Source organism: Alligator sinensis, unplaced genomic scaffold, assembly GCF_000455745.1.
Source record: "Alligator sinensis unplaced genomic scaffold, ASM45574v1 scaffold481_1, whole genome shotgun sequence".
NCBI classification, from domain to species: Eukaryota; Metazoa; Chordata; order Crocodylia; family Alligatoridae; genus Alligator; species Alligator sinensis.
The window spans coordinates 785,959-802,864 of NW_005842201.1; the positions used below are offsets into that span (position 1 = coordinate 785,959).

General features: G+C 39.5%; 1 protein-coding gene across 2 annotated transcripts in view; it reads right to left on the reverse strand.

Annotated features, from left to right (window-relative positions):
* Window positions 1–344: 344 nt before the first annotated feature.
* The window catches only part of GNAT3 (G protein subunit alpha transducin 3), a 54,039-nt gene continuing 37,477 nt past the window's right edge, over window positions 345–16,906 (reverse strand). For both annotated transcript variants that reach the window (XM_025207609.1, XM_006026624.2), the window contains exons 4-9: window positions 16,522–16,663; window positions 11,279–11,436; window positions 7,029–7,157; window positions 2,207–2,336; window positions 1,816–1,969; window positions 345–768 (exon numbers count right to left, since the gene is read on the reverse strand). In XM_025207609.1, coding sequence (XP_025063394.1) covers window positions 578–768; window positions 1,816–1,969; window positions 2,207–2,336; window positions 7,029–7,157; window positions 11,279–11,436; window positions 16,522–16,663 — 904 coding nt within the window. In that variant the 3' untranslated portion in view covers window positions 345–577. The remainder of the gene's footprint in view (window positions 769–1,815; window positions 1,970–2,206; window positions 2,337–7,028; window positions 7,158–11,278; window positions 11,437–16,521; window positions 16,664–16,906) is intronic.

Here is a 16,906-nt window from a genome sequence, read left to right on the forward strand (position 1 = left end):
TTCCCCCCTTCTCCGCCCCCCCCCCCATCCCTACTTACCAGCATGGAGTCCAGGTCCAGCTCCCTACTGCAGTGGGTGAGGACTGTCCAAATCACTGAAGCTCTTAGAATCTTTTCTGAATTAATTTGGAGAGCTTCAAATCAATTTGAACCTTTTAATGAATCTTCTGATTCAATTCAGCTGAATTGGGCCGAATCTCCTCTGAATCAAATCACCACCCGGCACTTTGCACAACCCTAATGCACAGTAGATTAATTCTACTGCACATTAGCTCATTGCCATGGTATTTGCCTGATGTGCTAATGCACAGTAGAATTGGTCTACTGCACATTTAGTGTCTCGTGTAGGTGCGCAACCTGTGTGGCACTTTCATGATTGTCCTCATAACTGAGGCTTTCTACAACGGTAACTACAGTCAAGACTCAGCATTACATCTAACCAAACCTTAGCTGAGTGCACCATCTTTTTCCTCCTCCATTTTTCCTTTACACTCATCATATAGGATCAAGAAAGAAGAGTAGGGGGAGGTTGAAAAGGAAAGAGGGAAGTTGGGAGGCAGGATGTGGCAAACAAATGCTTAGAAGAGTCCACAGTCTTTCAGATTTTCTTTGACTATTATGTCTGTCACTGCATCAAAAACAAACTTAACATTCTGGGTGTCTGTTGCACAGGTCAGGTGAGTATATATCTCCTTGTCTTCTTTCTTTACATTCAAGTCTAGGAACTGTTTCTTGATATAATTTCCTGCATCTTCAAATGTGTTTGCTCCTAGTTGGAGATAATAATAGAAAACAGAAACAAGACACTTTCAATTTGGGCATCCTAATCGCTACTAACAAAGAAGATTTTGATAGGGGTGAGAAGTGAGAATGGGAAATGGGAGGGAGAGCATAGGCACTTAACTTTAGGTACCCAAACTTGAAAATGTCAAGTTTGAATTAGCCATTGAAATCAAAATGTCAGCATAAAAATAAATCATCTAATGTTGTGAATGCTGAGTGTCTGCAACTGAGAAAGAGTAAGTGAAAGAGCTAGGAGTGTTAGCAGGATTAGGATTGCAAAAAATGATAGATGTGGCAGGAGGGAAGAAGGGGAAGGAGTAAAGAAATTGAAAAAAGAAAAATGCAGGAAAAATGCATAGGTTTAAGGGTTCAAAGTTCTTTTTTTTTAATGTAATTTTGCCTGCACTCACAGAAAAGGGATGGAAGACTGTTCTGAGGACTTATTTCAAACACAGGGGAGGATGTGAATCAGGTGTCTTTCACCTACTTGTTGCCTGGATATAGTAATATCTGGATATGGTGATATCTGGGTCTACTCATGTTTATGGAGGGCCAGAGTCTCAGCTTATGTAAACTGGCAAAATTCCACTGGGTCTAGACCATACTAAGTATCCTAAGTTACAGAAAGTAAAGCTCTACAGTTGGGCACCCAAAATTGCTAGCCACTTCTGAAATTCAAGGCCACACTGTATACTTAGGATAACACTCTGGAATAGTGACACATTTTTCAGTTAGCATAATGTCATATGATTATGTAATATATATTCCACTTCACCAACTAGGAGTAACTGCTGTTTTTTATCTGCAGAGAGAATTCTGACATCCATAAGAGAACAGGCATTTACATTTATGGAATGTTGTTAGATAATGCAAGGAAAAAAATCCAGATGCCGACATGGGGTAAGTAGGTGAAACACCATTGACCTCCACAAAGAGTAATGGTGACATCATCTCCTCTTGCTCTAATAACCTTCTCATTAGCCTCCACATTGACTGTTTTTATGTAGTATTCCTCTTGAAGCCTAAAACTTACCGTTGTACTCTGGAAAGCAGACACGCAGATGAACTTTTGTTATTTTCTCTTGGAAGAGATCTTTCTTATTTAGAAATAGCACAATGGAGGTGGTTGCAAAGTACTTGTGGTTGCAGATACTGTTGAACAAGTGAAGGCTTTCATGCATTCTGTTCTGTAAAGAAGCAGAAGTTGTTCATTAGAAGCTGATAAATTCCATTCCCAGGCATCACTCTTCATCTATATCTCTAGCTATATCTATATCTAATGTGTGTGTATAAACTTATTTTAGTCAAGAAGAAATACTGCTTAGTCAGCTTTTAATAGTTATTGTGAGATGCATTAATTCTTATGTGCCATCATTGCATTAAAACTTCACAGAATAAGATATTATTTTTTCCTTCCAACTTACCACTTCCTTATCTTCTACCAGTACCATGTCATAGGCACTAAGTGCAGCACAGAATATGATGCAAGTAACCCCTTCAAAGCAGTGAATCCACTTCTTTCTCTCTGATCGCTGTCCACCCACGTCAAACATTCTAGGCAAAAGGAATAACATATGTATCATGTATAACAGTAAATTATGAAGTCTTATTTATACCTTCAAACTTACAATCTCACCCAACTACTACAAAGCTCACCCAACTACTACTCTAATACTCTTTTTGGAAAGTCAAAACAATCTACATATTACTTACAAATATGTGGTAGAGATGAGGCCAATAGGTGACGCTAAAAGCGACGTGTGGTGGATCCCTATATTCAAGCAGAGCACCAGTGTAGTCAAGGGGGCTTGACAGAGCTGCTCAGTGAAAGACTGGGCTCTAAACTGCTCATAGAAATGAACTAAGGAGGCCCTGGCTATTAAAAAGACCCTCAATATAGTATTATTTTGTTTTTTAATTGTAACATTTATAGGGAACTGATCAACATAAGATTACTAGGAATCCAATCACTAGTTAATCTACTAGTTATAATATATTGCCTAGTATGGGTGCTATTTGTTTTCTTTATCCTTCCTTGATCTGTTATATAGCTGTGTAACTAGCAGGATCTCTTATAATGTTTTGTATGTTACATCTATTTTGTGCCCTGGCAATTTCACTCTGTTGCATCTGCTAAATGACATGCTTGCTCCATAATGAAAGGAAAAAAAAGGATTTAAATATGGCTGTTATTCAAATAAGCATATAAACACGTTTTATAGGTGCAATGAAGGCTGGAGCGAGTGCAGAGCTGGAAACCACCAATCTTCTTAAACACAGAAGAAGGTACCATACCATCTGTGGGGGACTGAGCTAAGACCACTTTTTTTGCATCACAATCCTACAACACTCTCCTGAGTTGGAGATTTCAGTATGAGAATCTGGTTCCTTAGGACCAGCATGGTCAGACAGAATAGAGGCCTTAAGGTTCTCACTTATCTTCACATTTCTTCAGGTACCAGGGATGAGCGTTCTTCCTCTCTCCTGTTTTTTGGGAAAAGTTTGGCAAACTTTGAATCCCAAAGTTAGTTTAAGGTGCAAAGTCCTTCTTACATTATCTCCATCCTTTGAAAAATATTTTATATTTGAAAATCAAGCCACATTTTGCACTTTATGGTGAGGGGCTGACATTACACATAAACTGGTTTAAGTGATCAGAAACTGGTTTAAACCTATAACAAAACAGATGTTCAGGATACATAAACAAGTTTGAAAATGGCTGAAACTGGTTTTTGAGATAAATCTGGTTGAATGTAGTATCAGACTTAACTGATCTGGATCAAATCAATTTACGAAATGTCTGTCTGAGACCCCATGCTGGTTTAAGTTAAACAAGACTCCTCCAGCATCCTGGCATGCTCTCTGGGCTGGGTGGGACTCTCTGCTCCAGAGCAGAGCCGCTCTCTCCCCTCTGCTCCCTGGCTGGGGCTTGGCAGAGACTGCTGGCATTTGCCTGGCTTCCTCCTGCTCTCCACCTCCTCTCCCCACCCTGCTAAACAAGGACTGCCTTATCCCCTCTGCTTTACACAGACACCTCTCAGCATTAGCTAGCAGACCACATGATGGCTATGGTCTGTGTTGTGGTAGATGGGACAAAGCAGAATTAACTGGTAGCTGGTAATGTCCCTTTGTTTTCTTAATGGGGTGATAAACCCTGAGTTATGGGGAGTCAATTCCTTGCTGGGCTGGTCAGAAGTGTGCATGTGTGTGAGGGGGAATTGCTCCCTAATCAGAGCATCCTGCTTGGCCCCAGTCACTCCCCACCCCACTTTAGCTTAGCCCTATGGAAGGGAAGGGAGGGCTGCTCTAGCACCTCCCCCCATCCCGGTGTCTAGCCTGGGATGTCTGTACAGTTACAAACTGATTTAGCCTAGCCAGGTTAGACTAACCTGCAAAGGCTGAATCAATTCAGTCACAGGCTTTTTGTATGTCTGTCCCTAGCCTATGTGGGAGTGAAATGCAGCTTAATTTTGCTAGCAACAGAAATAATAAGATTCAATAAGAGTGAATCAGTTTTAATTGACATGGCAGGAATCTAATAAACATGGCAGCAATCATTTTTTACAGAAATTGTTTTTCTTACAATATACTTATCCTCTACTTGGTTCACCATGAACAAATTGAGTCCTGAAAGTTAGAAGAGATTATTCATATTTCATATACTGAATGAAACTCTAATTTCTAGAGCTGACAAAAGAGTTGGAAACAGCTTTTTCGGGAAATTTAATCTTTTTCTTTTTCTTGCTCACAGAGTGTCTTTGAACTTGAGCTTTGTTAATTTGTTAACCAGTACTTGATATTCAAATGTTGCTTAGATCCAGTTGTACACATGCACCTACGGCTTTTGTGCATGTTTGTATGTGCAGGGGCAGATCCAGGAGGGGGTTGAAGTAGTGCAGTTGCACCTCCTTTTGATTCCTGGTCCACCCAAACTTTAATACCAGAAGTCTGGGAGGGACAGTGGCATTTCTATTCAGGCAGTGCTGAAAGAGTGGATTGCCTTCATGACTAATTAACATTTTCCCAATTCCTGCGAATCTGTCTACACTCTGCAGGTGCTAACAACCCTCTATCTTTTTCAATAGTCTTCATGGTCTACTCTTTAAGTTGCCTGACAGCAATTTGTGGTAATATCGTTCTTCTGTTTCACAGCCCTTCAGACTGTTTTTAGCTCTAGCTAAAAAACGGAAATCAGATATGGTAATATTAACTCAGGTATAGAAATGACTGACAGTGAAGTATTGGAAGCACTGTCAAAATGCTCAAGAAGCCTAAATTTTTCACAGTCTAGCCACATATAAGGGGCTAATTCTTTGTGTTTGTCCTCAGGTAAAGATACCTGAATATAGGTAGCCTTATTTAAATAGACCAGCTCCCAGTCTGATCAGCAGGACTTTCAGGTACAGAGGATCTCTGAAAATCATGTCCCATTTCAATGTATATTTTTTTTTAATTTTGAAAACAATAGTTGTACTTCTTTAAATGTTGAAAGAATGACTGGCAGAGCACAAAGAAGATGAGCATATGCATATGCTCCATTTAGAAATACTTCTAAAGAACACAGTGATGGCAATGTCTACAAGCTGCAAACTGTAAAGCTAATATTGCTTGTGTGGCTTTAATTCTGCCCTCTTTCACACAGACATCATGTTACAATCTTCTGTGAAGGAGATACACAAAGTTTCTTCTGTATCATCTGTAGATACACACAAACCTGACATTGAGCCCAGCAGAACCTGCCTGCAACTGACAGATGCCCGTGGCTGACAGACAGTGTGGCAGGGGAGGTGGAGTGCTTGCCCATGCCTGGCAGCCTGGTTGGGCTCCATGATGCTGCACTTGCCCATGGGGATTCTCCTGGGTTCAGTGTCAGGTTTCTGTGTACATCATGGAGTACTTCATGACAAGATTTGTGACAGACACAGATGCCTCCCCCCACCCCACTCTACCTGCCTGGGGCTGACAGTTGGCTAGACATAGGAGGCAAGACTGCAGAAAGTATCCGGGCCAGTGCTGACTCGGTTCAGGGAGAGCTCAGGGCTAGGGCCCACTGGGTGCTTAGCTGGAGCAGCCAAGGACAGGATGAATGCAAGTGCAAGGGGCTTATCAGGGAGCTGCAAAGGAGCCTGGGATGGTGGTGGATAGTGACCTAACATAAATCGATAGGGGATCTGGTACAAAAGTTTGATTCACTAGCCTAACCTAACTCGATTAAGTTTGAGTTACATTGATCCAGGTCTATTTTAGATTGAGTTCTGCCATTTTAAAACCAGTCTATGTGTGTTGAACTTTTGTTCTGTTATGGGTATAGACTAGTTTCTGATCACATATACCAGTAAAAGTGTAATGTCTGTACCTGGCCTTAGACACTAAAGATTCCATTTTGGGGGGCTTAACTTTAGGGATCTAAAAGGTATCATTATATATTTAAACTTGGAAAGTTTACAGACAAATATTTTGCCTGTCTCAATAGCTCAGTTCCCTCAGATAAAAATGAAGGTTCAGAGATTCTATGACTGGGTTGTTAATGTTATAATACATGAGTGTAACAAGTGCGCTTCCTGGGGCCAATCTCAATATAGGCCTGCCCACTTGTTTCTGGGCTAGCCACCCTCCCATCTCCTGCCATGCCTTGATGTTCCTCATTGTCTGATGTTAAATCAGGTGGGAGGCTGCCCTACTGACAAGTGCCTCTGCATACACTTCAACCTTCCCTTGATGTGTCCCATGCCTCACAGATGTTTCATATGGCCTAGTAATAGGCCTCATCATCACATGGCTTTGCAGCCAGCCCTATCCTTGGGCCTATCATCCCCTTCCATAGGCTCTAGGCCCTGTCCTCAGGCTCCAAGACCCATCAGCAGGGCACAAGCCTCTCTTGACTCTCAGCTCTGTCCTTGGCCTGCCAGCCCCATCCCCAGGCATCCCCACAGGGCTCCAAGCCCCTCTCTGTCAGACTATGGTTCCTAGCCCTGTCCTCCCCTGGAGCCTCACACTTGACTTCCAAGTCCCTGTTATAGATAAACTTACCAGGGATGTGGAGGCTGGGATTATCAGGTGCCCATACCTGCCTTTCACCCAGGGTGGTCTGTTACAATAAGCCATATTTGATAAGTAGTACCCAGAAAAGTTATGTTATCTTTTTAAAATTGTTCTCCCCCTCTTTCCCCCTTTCCCACCAATCTTTTACAAAAATCTAGCTATCTGACAAACTGAGGAAGTAGCATCCAGGTAAAATTTTCATACCTGAAGTTTAAATCCTTGAAGGAAAACTGAGTCTCAATAATTCCAGTTGTTTTCACTCGGGAGTGTAGAACATCTTGCTCATTGGGAATATACCCAGGTGCTGTCAACCTGTCCAAATCATTGAGATAGCTAATGGAATAAGACAGAAGTTAATAATCAGGGAGTTGGAGGAGATTTCTGATATATCAGTGGATGAGTGATTATTTTTCTCATACAGAGAGACCTGAGTTTTGTGAGTCCCACTACTGTAAATCTGAAGAAACTCCACTGAAGTCAACAGGGTCACATAAGTATAAGAGCAGCTTAGCAGGAAGAAAATGCCATCTTCAATGCTGCTTGAGTAGCAATTAACATTAAAGATTCAAAATGTGAAATATGCTACAGTAATCATCCATTAACCAGCACTGAGGCACTATTTGCCTGTTTAAATCAGCCATCATTGGGTTCAATTGTATTCTGATATATGCCACTGATAATACATAGGTTTTAATGGAGGCCTGCCATTTTAAGTGAGAACATAACACGCCTCTGAGATATTTTTTATCTTCCACAAAAATGCAAAGCAAACATTTTAGTAAATGGAAATTACCAAACTCTTAGAAATGGATCTTCTGGGAATTATGTCAGGTAATATTATCAGACAATGCTTCCAGATTATTACAATCTCTTTGTGTCTCTCAAATGAAATGAGAACATGGTGGTTTGGAGGAATTCATAGCTAAGGGTTATTTCCCTTCAGCCTGAAATTCACAAGATAAAGGTATAGGCCTGTTTTTCTCTTCTTGAATTTAGTCACCATTTTGTATTTAGTATTTATATTGCAGGACATTCTGGTGGCTTCCTGCCATCTTGGTGATCCATTGCATAAAGATCATGAGAACAACCATGAAAGAGGAAATATCAGTCTCATTCTTATAGATGAGGAAATGGAAGTACTGAACATGCTCAGGATCACATATAAAGTGTGGCAAGAGAGGGAATTGAATAAGAGCCCCTGAATCATAATCCCTTTCCCACCATCCATCTTTTCTCCTCTCCTGTAAGTACAAGCAACATAAAATAAAGTGGGAATTTTAGTGAGTTTATATATATAAATGGATTTTTCCAATTTATATTGAAATGCTGAACAAAATTAAAAAGCAGAACTACACAGTTGGGATATATTGTTCGGCAGTGGTTGCCATGTTTTCTAGGTTTTATGGGTTTTTTTTTCATCCCTCACAAAAGGTCTGGTCAGCATGAACTGCTGCTATACAAATAAACTCCAGATCTTATCATCCCAACCAGGCAATATTCAGTGTATTTGCAAAGTAAAAAACATGCTAATCCTATAACCTTTCAGCACTTGCAGGTTAGTAACAAATGGTTTGTAAGAAGATTCATATTTTAAACTCAATAGCCATCATCCATGCAGAAACTACTGAAACTGATTATCAGCATTTCCATGTCAACCCATTATTTCTGTCCAGTTGCAGATGCACACACCTTATTTTAAACCTGCCATCTAATTCTAGTTCATTGATTCTTAGTTTTGCGCTCAGAACACATGTATTAACAGCTGCTGTAACTATAGGTCAAGTCTATAGAAATCAGGAATCACAGCAGTCTTAACTATAAAGAATATAAGTAGTAAAAGACAGACATCTGCATGAAAATTAATATACTCACACCTTGCCTCTTAAATGCAAAGAGGAATCAAGTGACTAAACAAACAAGTACAATGTATTAGTAGTAGTAATGCTATAGTTCACGCAGCAGGTTTTCAATAGTCCTGATTTCATCCCTTTCTTCATTTTTCAGCAGCTGATTTATTACTCCCTAAAAGTAGATGTTCACTAGAATTCAATAAGCCTAACATTTTAATGCTACTTTGCAGCAAAAAAAATAAATAAATAAAAGGGGAGTGATTAAACTTGGTTTACCAAATCTGCTAATTAAAGAATAATCAATTACACACTTGAGGTCTGATCCTCAGCAGGTATAAATTGGCATCTGTCAGGGGAAGTCAATAGAGCTATCCCAATTTACTACAGTTTAGTTCTAAAAGCAACGCAATCGTTACATTGGAAGGCTGATTGGCTTCAGTAAGCTTTAGATTGATAATTAGAAGCTTGATGGCAATGACAAAAATCACAGTGACTTTAATAGTGCAGGGTTAGGACTAAGACAGCATCTTTTGAAAGGTATTCAGGCACCTAAAGATGCACAGAGATGACTAATTGGATTTTTAAAAGTATCTGAACAGGTGTTAGATGCATAATTCCCATAAAAATTAATGACACCCCTGAAACAGGTGGTTCTTGGATAATTTATTTTATTACTTAAATATATATCTGGCTAAAAACAAAAAATAACATAATCCATGTCCATCACATCACATAATCCGTGTCCATCCATGCTTTTCTGAAGGCATTTACCTCTTTTCATAAGTTTTCAGTGTGGAATAGGAGACAATACACTAATTTAGAACATAGGAGACCTGAGCTCTCTTCTAGATGTGCTACTGACCTACTAGGTTATCTTGGACTTCACCTTCTCAGTTGGGTACAGACATTCAAAAAGTCCAAGGCAGAATCAATCTAAGTTACATCGGTTTCTGTAAAAGACGTGGTTTAGATTGGTAGTGAATGGGACACACATTTGCCTTTTAGTGGTGGAGGGGAAAATCTTAGACTGGGTTCCACTATTTTTAAACCAGTCTGTGTGCTGAACTTCTGTCATGGGTATGGACCAGTTTCAAATCACTTATATTTCTAAAAGTATAACATCTGTACCTGGCCCTGGTGGCTAAATTTCCTAATGTGGAAGCCCTTAGTTGTCATTCATTAAAATAACATGAAGATAATGCATAATTTCTCTTCTAGATGTGCATGGTGGGGGAAAGAAGGACTAGCAGAGTTTCACCATACATCCCATAGCCATACTGGCAAAATATTAAAAGAATGTGGGGAAAAAAACTGGTTTACTTTACACAGTTGCTGCCTTTATTTTTAAGGGATCACTCAAAAATTTGGCATGATCTTTATTATGCAGGCTATTGAATTTCAGTGAAATTTTCTCTTCTAAGTAGTCCAGTAACTTTCCTTTAAATATCTTGCAAGCAATGATCCAGTTTTGAGCTGAAGACATCAAGAATGGGAAATCTCATTACTTCCCTTGGTAGTTTGTTTCAGTGGGTAAGTACCCTCACTTTCTTTGAATTTATTTGACTTCAGCTTCCTATCAGTGCTGCTACTTATACCTTTCTCTAATAGATAAGAAAACTTTATCATTTTTTTACTACTGAAAAGGTACTTCTAGCCAGACTCCATTTAGGAGGAATTGCAGAAACAACTGAACCAAAAACTGCACAGGAAAAAGGTGTAAAATGGGAGCTGGGTCTGCCCAGTGTATCCTGAGACTCAGAAATGTGGTAAATTAGGATTTCTCTGCCTCACCCCCTCCCCTCTCCTATATGGCTAGCAGGGAAAAAACTGCAGATACATTCCTCATAGAGTTTGCAGCTTTAGGAACAGCTACAGCAGAGATCTCTGGCCTGTATCTGCCCTGCAGCTGTTGGCTCCAATTCTTGCCTTTCTATTTCTCCTTTAAGGTCTTTTCCCTAGGGCGCCTTAGTAGTTCAAGATCAAACCCAGACTCCACAAAAAGCTTTAACTGAGAGGCAAGGATTTCTTAGGGTGGTATCTTTTATTGGTCCGACTACATACTTGGGATAGAGTTAGACAAGCTCTCAGATGCAAGATATTCTTCATCAGCTCTGACATGTCTTGCATTTGAGAGCTTATCTAACTCTATCCCAACTACATAGTCGCTCCAATAAACGATATCATCCTAAGAAGTCCTTGACTGTCTCTCAGTTTCTGGACCATCATGGATAAATCGCTCTTGCACTACCTTTAATTTAAGGAAAATTTAATTCAGGTTACATAAATTAACTCACATTAAAAGAACACCTTTTATCTCCAGCATAGATGTATCTAATGAAAGAAACATCCTATTATTATTGAGATCTGTTCACTTGGTTACATGATTTTAACAACATAGGCAGACCAAAAATAAGCCTGGTTGCTAAATCCCCACCTTTCTCACTATGTATTCTGTATATGCTAGATACTCTAGATTCTAGAAAAGAACATTAAAAAACCCACAAAAAACCTTTTAGGACTTGCTAACGACCAACTAGTTTGAGTTATTTCCACAGGTCCAGCCCAGAAGTAATTAAGCATTCAGCTATAATTCTTGTAACTTACTACGCAGCTGAGTCATTAAGCTGGTATTCTGCAGCCCTTTCAAAGCAGGCCTGGATCCCTGGGTCTTTCCACAGTCGTTTTATGACTTCCGCTAACTCAGAAGACATGGTACCTTCATCCATAGAGTTTGCCATAACGTAGAGTTGTCCTTCATCTTTCTAAAGTAAAATTTAAATGAATTGAGTGAAACCATATCATATCACTTGGCCTCCTAAATACGCTTGTTTTATAATGAACAATGATGGTTTAGGGATTTCTCAATCTCAGTCTTATTTGTAACGCTACTGTATGACCCCATTGCCTATCACCCCACACACCGGCACACCTCTGAAGCTGGACATAATGGGGGCAGAGAACTTTTTTCTGCCTTCTTCCTGTAACAGGGGTCTATTATATCCCACCGTAGCTGCTCACATCAGACCAAGGCTACACAGAGTACTTGTATTGAAATCTCTAAATATGTCTCCTGAGCCAAAGTAGGAGTGAAACTTTAGGCTTAAATATTTTCTAAGGGCATTTTTAATACAATTTTGAAAATAATTAACACATTTTTCTAGCTTTGGGGTATTACAGAAAAAAGGTTGCTAAATGAATCCAACTAATGAATGCATTTCTCTCCCAATCTGATCTTTAAGGAAAGAAACTGTAATTGAAAAAAAAAAAAATAAAGTGTTCTTGTTTTAAATATAATCTTTCCTAATTTTATGTGTCCTTTTGTAGTCCATCAACAAATGACTGAAGGTAATGTATTCTGTAGATTTCTTTTCAGTAGTTAATAGCTTAGAAGAATATTTCAAGAAAAAGCGTGATTAAAATGAGGTCATTTGATACAATGTCAGAGCAGTGGAAATCATAGAAAATCATGTAACATAATTAGACACCTGAAATGACTCTCTCAGTACTCCTAAATTACAATTAAAGGTGTTATAACATTTAGAGCATAAAATTGTGGTTTCCTCAAAAGATAAAATTCTTGTTTCTATAAAATGATTACAGTTTTTACATAAAATATTTAGAAATTAAAGACTTGTTCTGTTTTGTTTGATATCGACATTTGCCAACCTTGGAAAAATTGCAGTCTGGCAAAAATGAAACACTGAAATTTTGACACGACAATTTTGCCCAAATTTGAGAAACTTTGAAAAGTATGCATAGAGGAAGGAGAGGAGAACAAAATAAAACACAAAATATTATATTCAGTGGCAAAAAAAGATAAACCCCTTGAAGACAGTCTTATCAACCTTCACTTAGTGTGAATAACAATAACAAATTGGGCCCTATGTTGTGCTTCAAAATAATAAATTCAGTAACCACAGCAATTAAAATGGCTTTTTTAGTTTTGTGGTGGAAGGTATTATTCAGGGAAAAATGAGAAAGGCAAAGAAAGGTAAAAGATAAAATGCCAGAAACACTGAGCAAATCATTCAATATCTGAAACCCAGGGAGTAGACAAAGTCCTATAGACATTATGGGCACCTGTACACATGCCCGATGCCAGCTCTGATTTGTGCTAATTAGCAAGTGTAGGAGCAGACTACGGACTAATCAAATTTTCTGGAGTGTGCTAATTATCATGCTCCAGCATCCTTGGCATGATGTATTCAGCATCCCTATACTTCAAAATGGCAGCGGAGGTGCTTTAACTAAAGCTTGTTGAACAAGCTTTAGTTAAGGCACCTCTGCTACCATTTTGAAGCACAAGATGCTGGAGACATGCAACACTGTGGGTGCTTTAATTAGAGTGGCTCCTGAGAGCGGCTCTAATTAAAGCACCTCCTCTACCCCGGGGCACATGTAAAGACACCCTATGTTCTTTTTAGTGTCTATCTTCTGTTTCAGTCCTCAGTAAAATGCAAAAACCAGAGTCAAATCTTCTTCAGAAGTTTGACAGAAATGGGTCTCCTATACCCCAGAGTAGTTAAGTACAGAGTGCAAATGGATGCTGGACAAACCGGTATAGCATTTCCTTTGTTTTTTTTCTCAAATGAATGAGTTGCTTACTGACAAAAACCCCTGGATTTCATCTGCTTTGCATAAATATTTTTTTAATCTATTTTAGACACCCCCCTCAGGTTCACATGCTCTCAGTACGGGGTTTGAACAAAACCCACTTAGTACAAGGCCTAGTTGAAACCAGAGTATTACCTTGCTCAGGTCAAAACTATGAGAAATTATAAAGTGTATACAGTGTTATGGAAAAAAAAAATCATTTGACCTGGCTTCACCAAGAAGGGACATTCATTAGAGACATTGAACCTACCCAATATAAATCTCAAGTTTGCAGTGAAACTCAAACCCAAGTGTTTTAAAAATGATGAGGTTTCATTTGAAATGGCAATTACATTTATAAAGAGCTTGCGTTAAGAATATAGTTATACTACACCCGCAATTCTGTTCCTACAGAGACATTTTCTTATTAACCTCAGTGAGAGCAAGAGCAGGCTTATTACAGTGTAAAGGATAACTTAACAAAATTTGTATTCAGCAAAAATGCAACCGAGCTGTTTAATGAATGTTTTCCATGTAGCAGCTCCATAACCCATGAAAGTTATACAAAATCCACTCTCTAACCAGTGTGGACTTCTGAAAATAATTTTGTAATGCTTGCTGTGAATCTGCCTTTGATGGCATCACAATTGTTTGAGTGACTCAAGACTTGGAAATACAAGTAAATATGAGGGGAAAAGTGTTTTCTATCCATTTCCCCCTACTATTATGTTAGCTATTGTGACAGATGTATTGTGACATAGGGCATTGTTTCGATCAAATTGTGAACTCTATCTTGTTTTGTGAACACTGCTTATTTCTCCATTTCTCATTTTAACTTTCATGTTGGAGTGTGACCTTTGTGTTGTATTGCAATATCCACTGTGGACCAGAGCATATATTTTTGTAGTAGTCACTTGATACCTAATGGATTGGCTCTACTGAAAAAAACCCAGTAATAGAGCAATCTTGAGCCAACAGCTCTAGTTGTCCTAACTACCATGAAAGTGAATCTCTATGCAGAAGTCTCAATGAGGGTGGGGCCCGGAGTGCCTTGGACTGGACACGTACCAAATGGGTCAGATTGGGAATGTTTCCTAGGAAGGTAAATCTATTGTTGCATGTCAAGAAAGGCCTGAAGAAGAGAGAAGGCAGGCAGTACTGACCAAAGTTAAGTCTCCTAGTAGGCACTCAAAGGGAGTGGGGTCAGAAACATTTGTTGTGTTTCCAAAGATAGATAACCATCTTTGCTAGGTCTGTGTTCCTTGTTTTCCTTCCGTGTTGTTCCTATATCAATATGCTAAAATCAGCCCCAGTTAGACAAAAGCCCAAGGGACAATGCATAAGCACCTGAAGGGAGTAACTTATGTTGAAGATTGGTTTTTAAGTTGTAAGACAGTAGGGTTGCCAAACTCCACCTCATAATAAAGGTCACTAGGCCATTAAGACCTTAAGCAGGAACAGTGATCTTTGTCTGCCTGAATCTGGCCGTCTTAGGATACAAGGAATCCAGAGCATGGGTCCACTCACAACAGTGTGTCTGGAGGAAGGGTATGGGCCACTAATGTTGCATTAGCACAGGCTTCTGAAAATAACTTTGTAACCTGTTTTTCATGAATCTGTGGGGGGCGTTGTGTGAAAATTCAAATTAATACTTGAAAATTCAAATGAAAATGAGAAAAGAGATACATTGAGTTTGTCATTTTTTATGTTAGCTGTAACTTTTAGCAACCCATGAAGTGTTTGTTTATTCTTTTTAGACCAAATTACCATATGCCTTTGTACTGACAAAATGACTTTCAGAACAAGAACAAATTTCAGATAAGCACCTGCAATTCACGTTAAGATAACTTTGGGGAATAGGGAAAACCTGCCAAAATTAGAAAAATGAGCTGAAATTCTGGCTACACTCGAGCATTTGAGAAGTTTTCAACAATATGTACTTATGTTGGCAAAGAGTAGTCATAATACAGAGAAGGAAAATGTGTCCCTTCCTTTATTTTTTCCCTGTTGTTTCCTTCAGTAGTAATAACAATTCTGCGTGCCAACTATGAAGTAAGATACTCTTTTATAGGAGGACGTGGGGACTACTTGTAAGTCAATTTATCAAAAGAAGAGATCTAACATTTTCATGATCTGTATGCAGCATCAGCACATAACAGAGCTGTAAGATAACTGATGCCGCATGAATGGGGAGAGGTGGCGAAGCTCTTTTCTTCTCTTTTACTACTTCCATGATCACGCTCTGTAGGTCACATTTAAAACCCTCGAGTTGAGCTCAGGGAGTGCAAGGTGACCTAATCAACAGTGTTAAAAAGGGTAGAGGAAGGAGAAGAGCAGTATACCAGCAGGCAAAACCTTCCAGTTGCATAGAAAAGCAGAAAAGCGGGGTCCCCTTGCAGTTAGTGTGAAGTTTCTGTACAAAAGGAGAGCTCTGGGACCACAAGGGGGCAGCATACCCCCTCTAGCTAGTCCCCTCTAGCTTAGGGCTCTTTCAGGTTCAACTAAGTACAAACTATGTCTATAAAAAGGAAACATTTACTGCCATTCTTAACAGCAATGAACAGAGTAGCTAGCAACTACAAAAAAATGCTCTGGGATTTTATCATTTCTTTAATAATGGAGGCCGGTTTATTTGGTTGTGCTCTCATCAGTTGTGTACAGTAATGTGTTACTCAAAGGGGTAGACTTGAAACATCAGATTTCTGGGTTTTAGCCTTGGGAAGTTAAGATTGAATATGTGTTTCATAAGCATAGTTTTGTCCCAAGAATAATTCGAGCAGTATTACATTTCCACTAGGCTCTCAACGTTTTTTTTTGTACCAGGACCCATTTGTAAACATCAGTGGGCAGTCCTGATCCAGTGCCCCTCACTCCTGACCCACTGCCCCTGCCCCCTCCCCAAGCTCCAGGCCCCAGCCCTGCCGTGTGTGGGGCATGGGGCCCCCAAGCAGCCCCTCAGGCTGGAGCTCTGCCAGCCTGCAAGGGAAAAGCCAGTTTCCCACATTTGTTCTTTAAAGGAGTATCCCTTTTTAAAATCTGTTTAAACCATGTTTAAAGTTTGTTCATGACCCCTTCATATATTCTTGCACCCCACTTTTGGGTCACAACCCACAGGTTGAGAAACACTGCACTAGAGCAAAGCAATGGTTGAACTTTCTTAACTGTTCCTGCTAGCCCCCAAGAATTCATTACCTTGATACAAAAGTTTATACACTTGAACCTTTTTCAAAAGCAGTGGCATGCATGATACTCACTATACTGGTTGGGTTTTCATAAGCAATTCCTAATGTGGACATTGCCTTCACGATAGCCAGGATAGACTGCAGTGTGTTACTGTAAACGATGGGTCTGAACTCCATGCGCTCCTGATCTGTGAAACCATCTTTATGGATGATCCTGTGTTGCAAACAGAAAAATGGATCTTAGATGACTTTAAGGGAAAGAATCAAGACAAAATGGATTTTGTGCTTTTGCACTGTGCTTGAAGAAGACGTTCATGTAACCAGGTTCAGAAAAGACACTTGCTGTTCAGGAAACGTAACAACACATCTCAGCAAGATAAGAGATCTGCAAAAAAATTATGTGTTGCATATGCTTCTCCTACTGCTTCTCTTCTGGGTGGTGGAGTTATGTGAGATG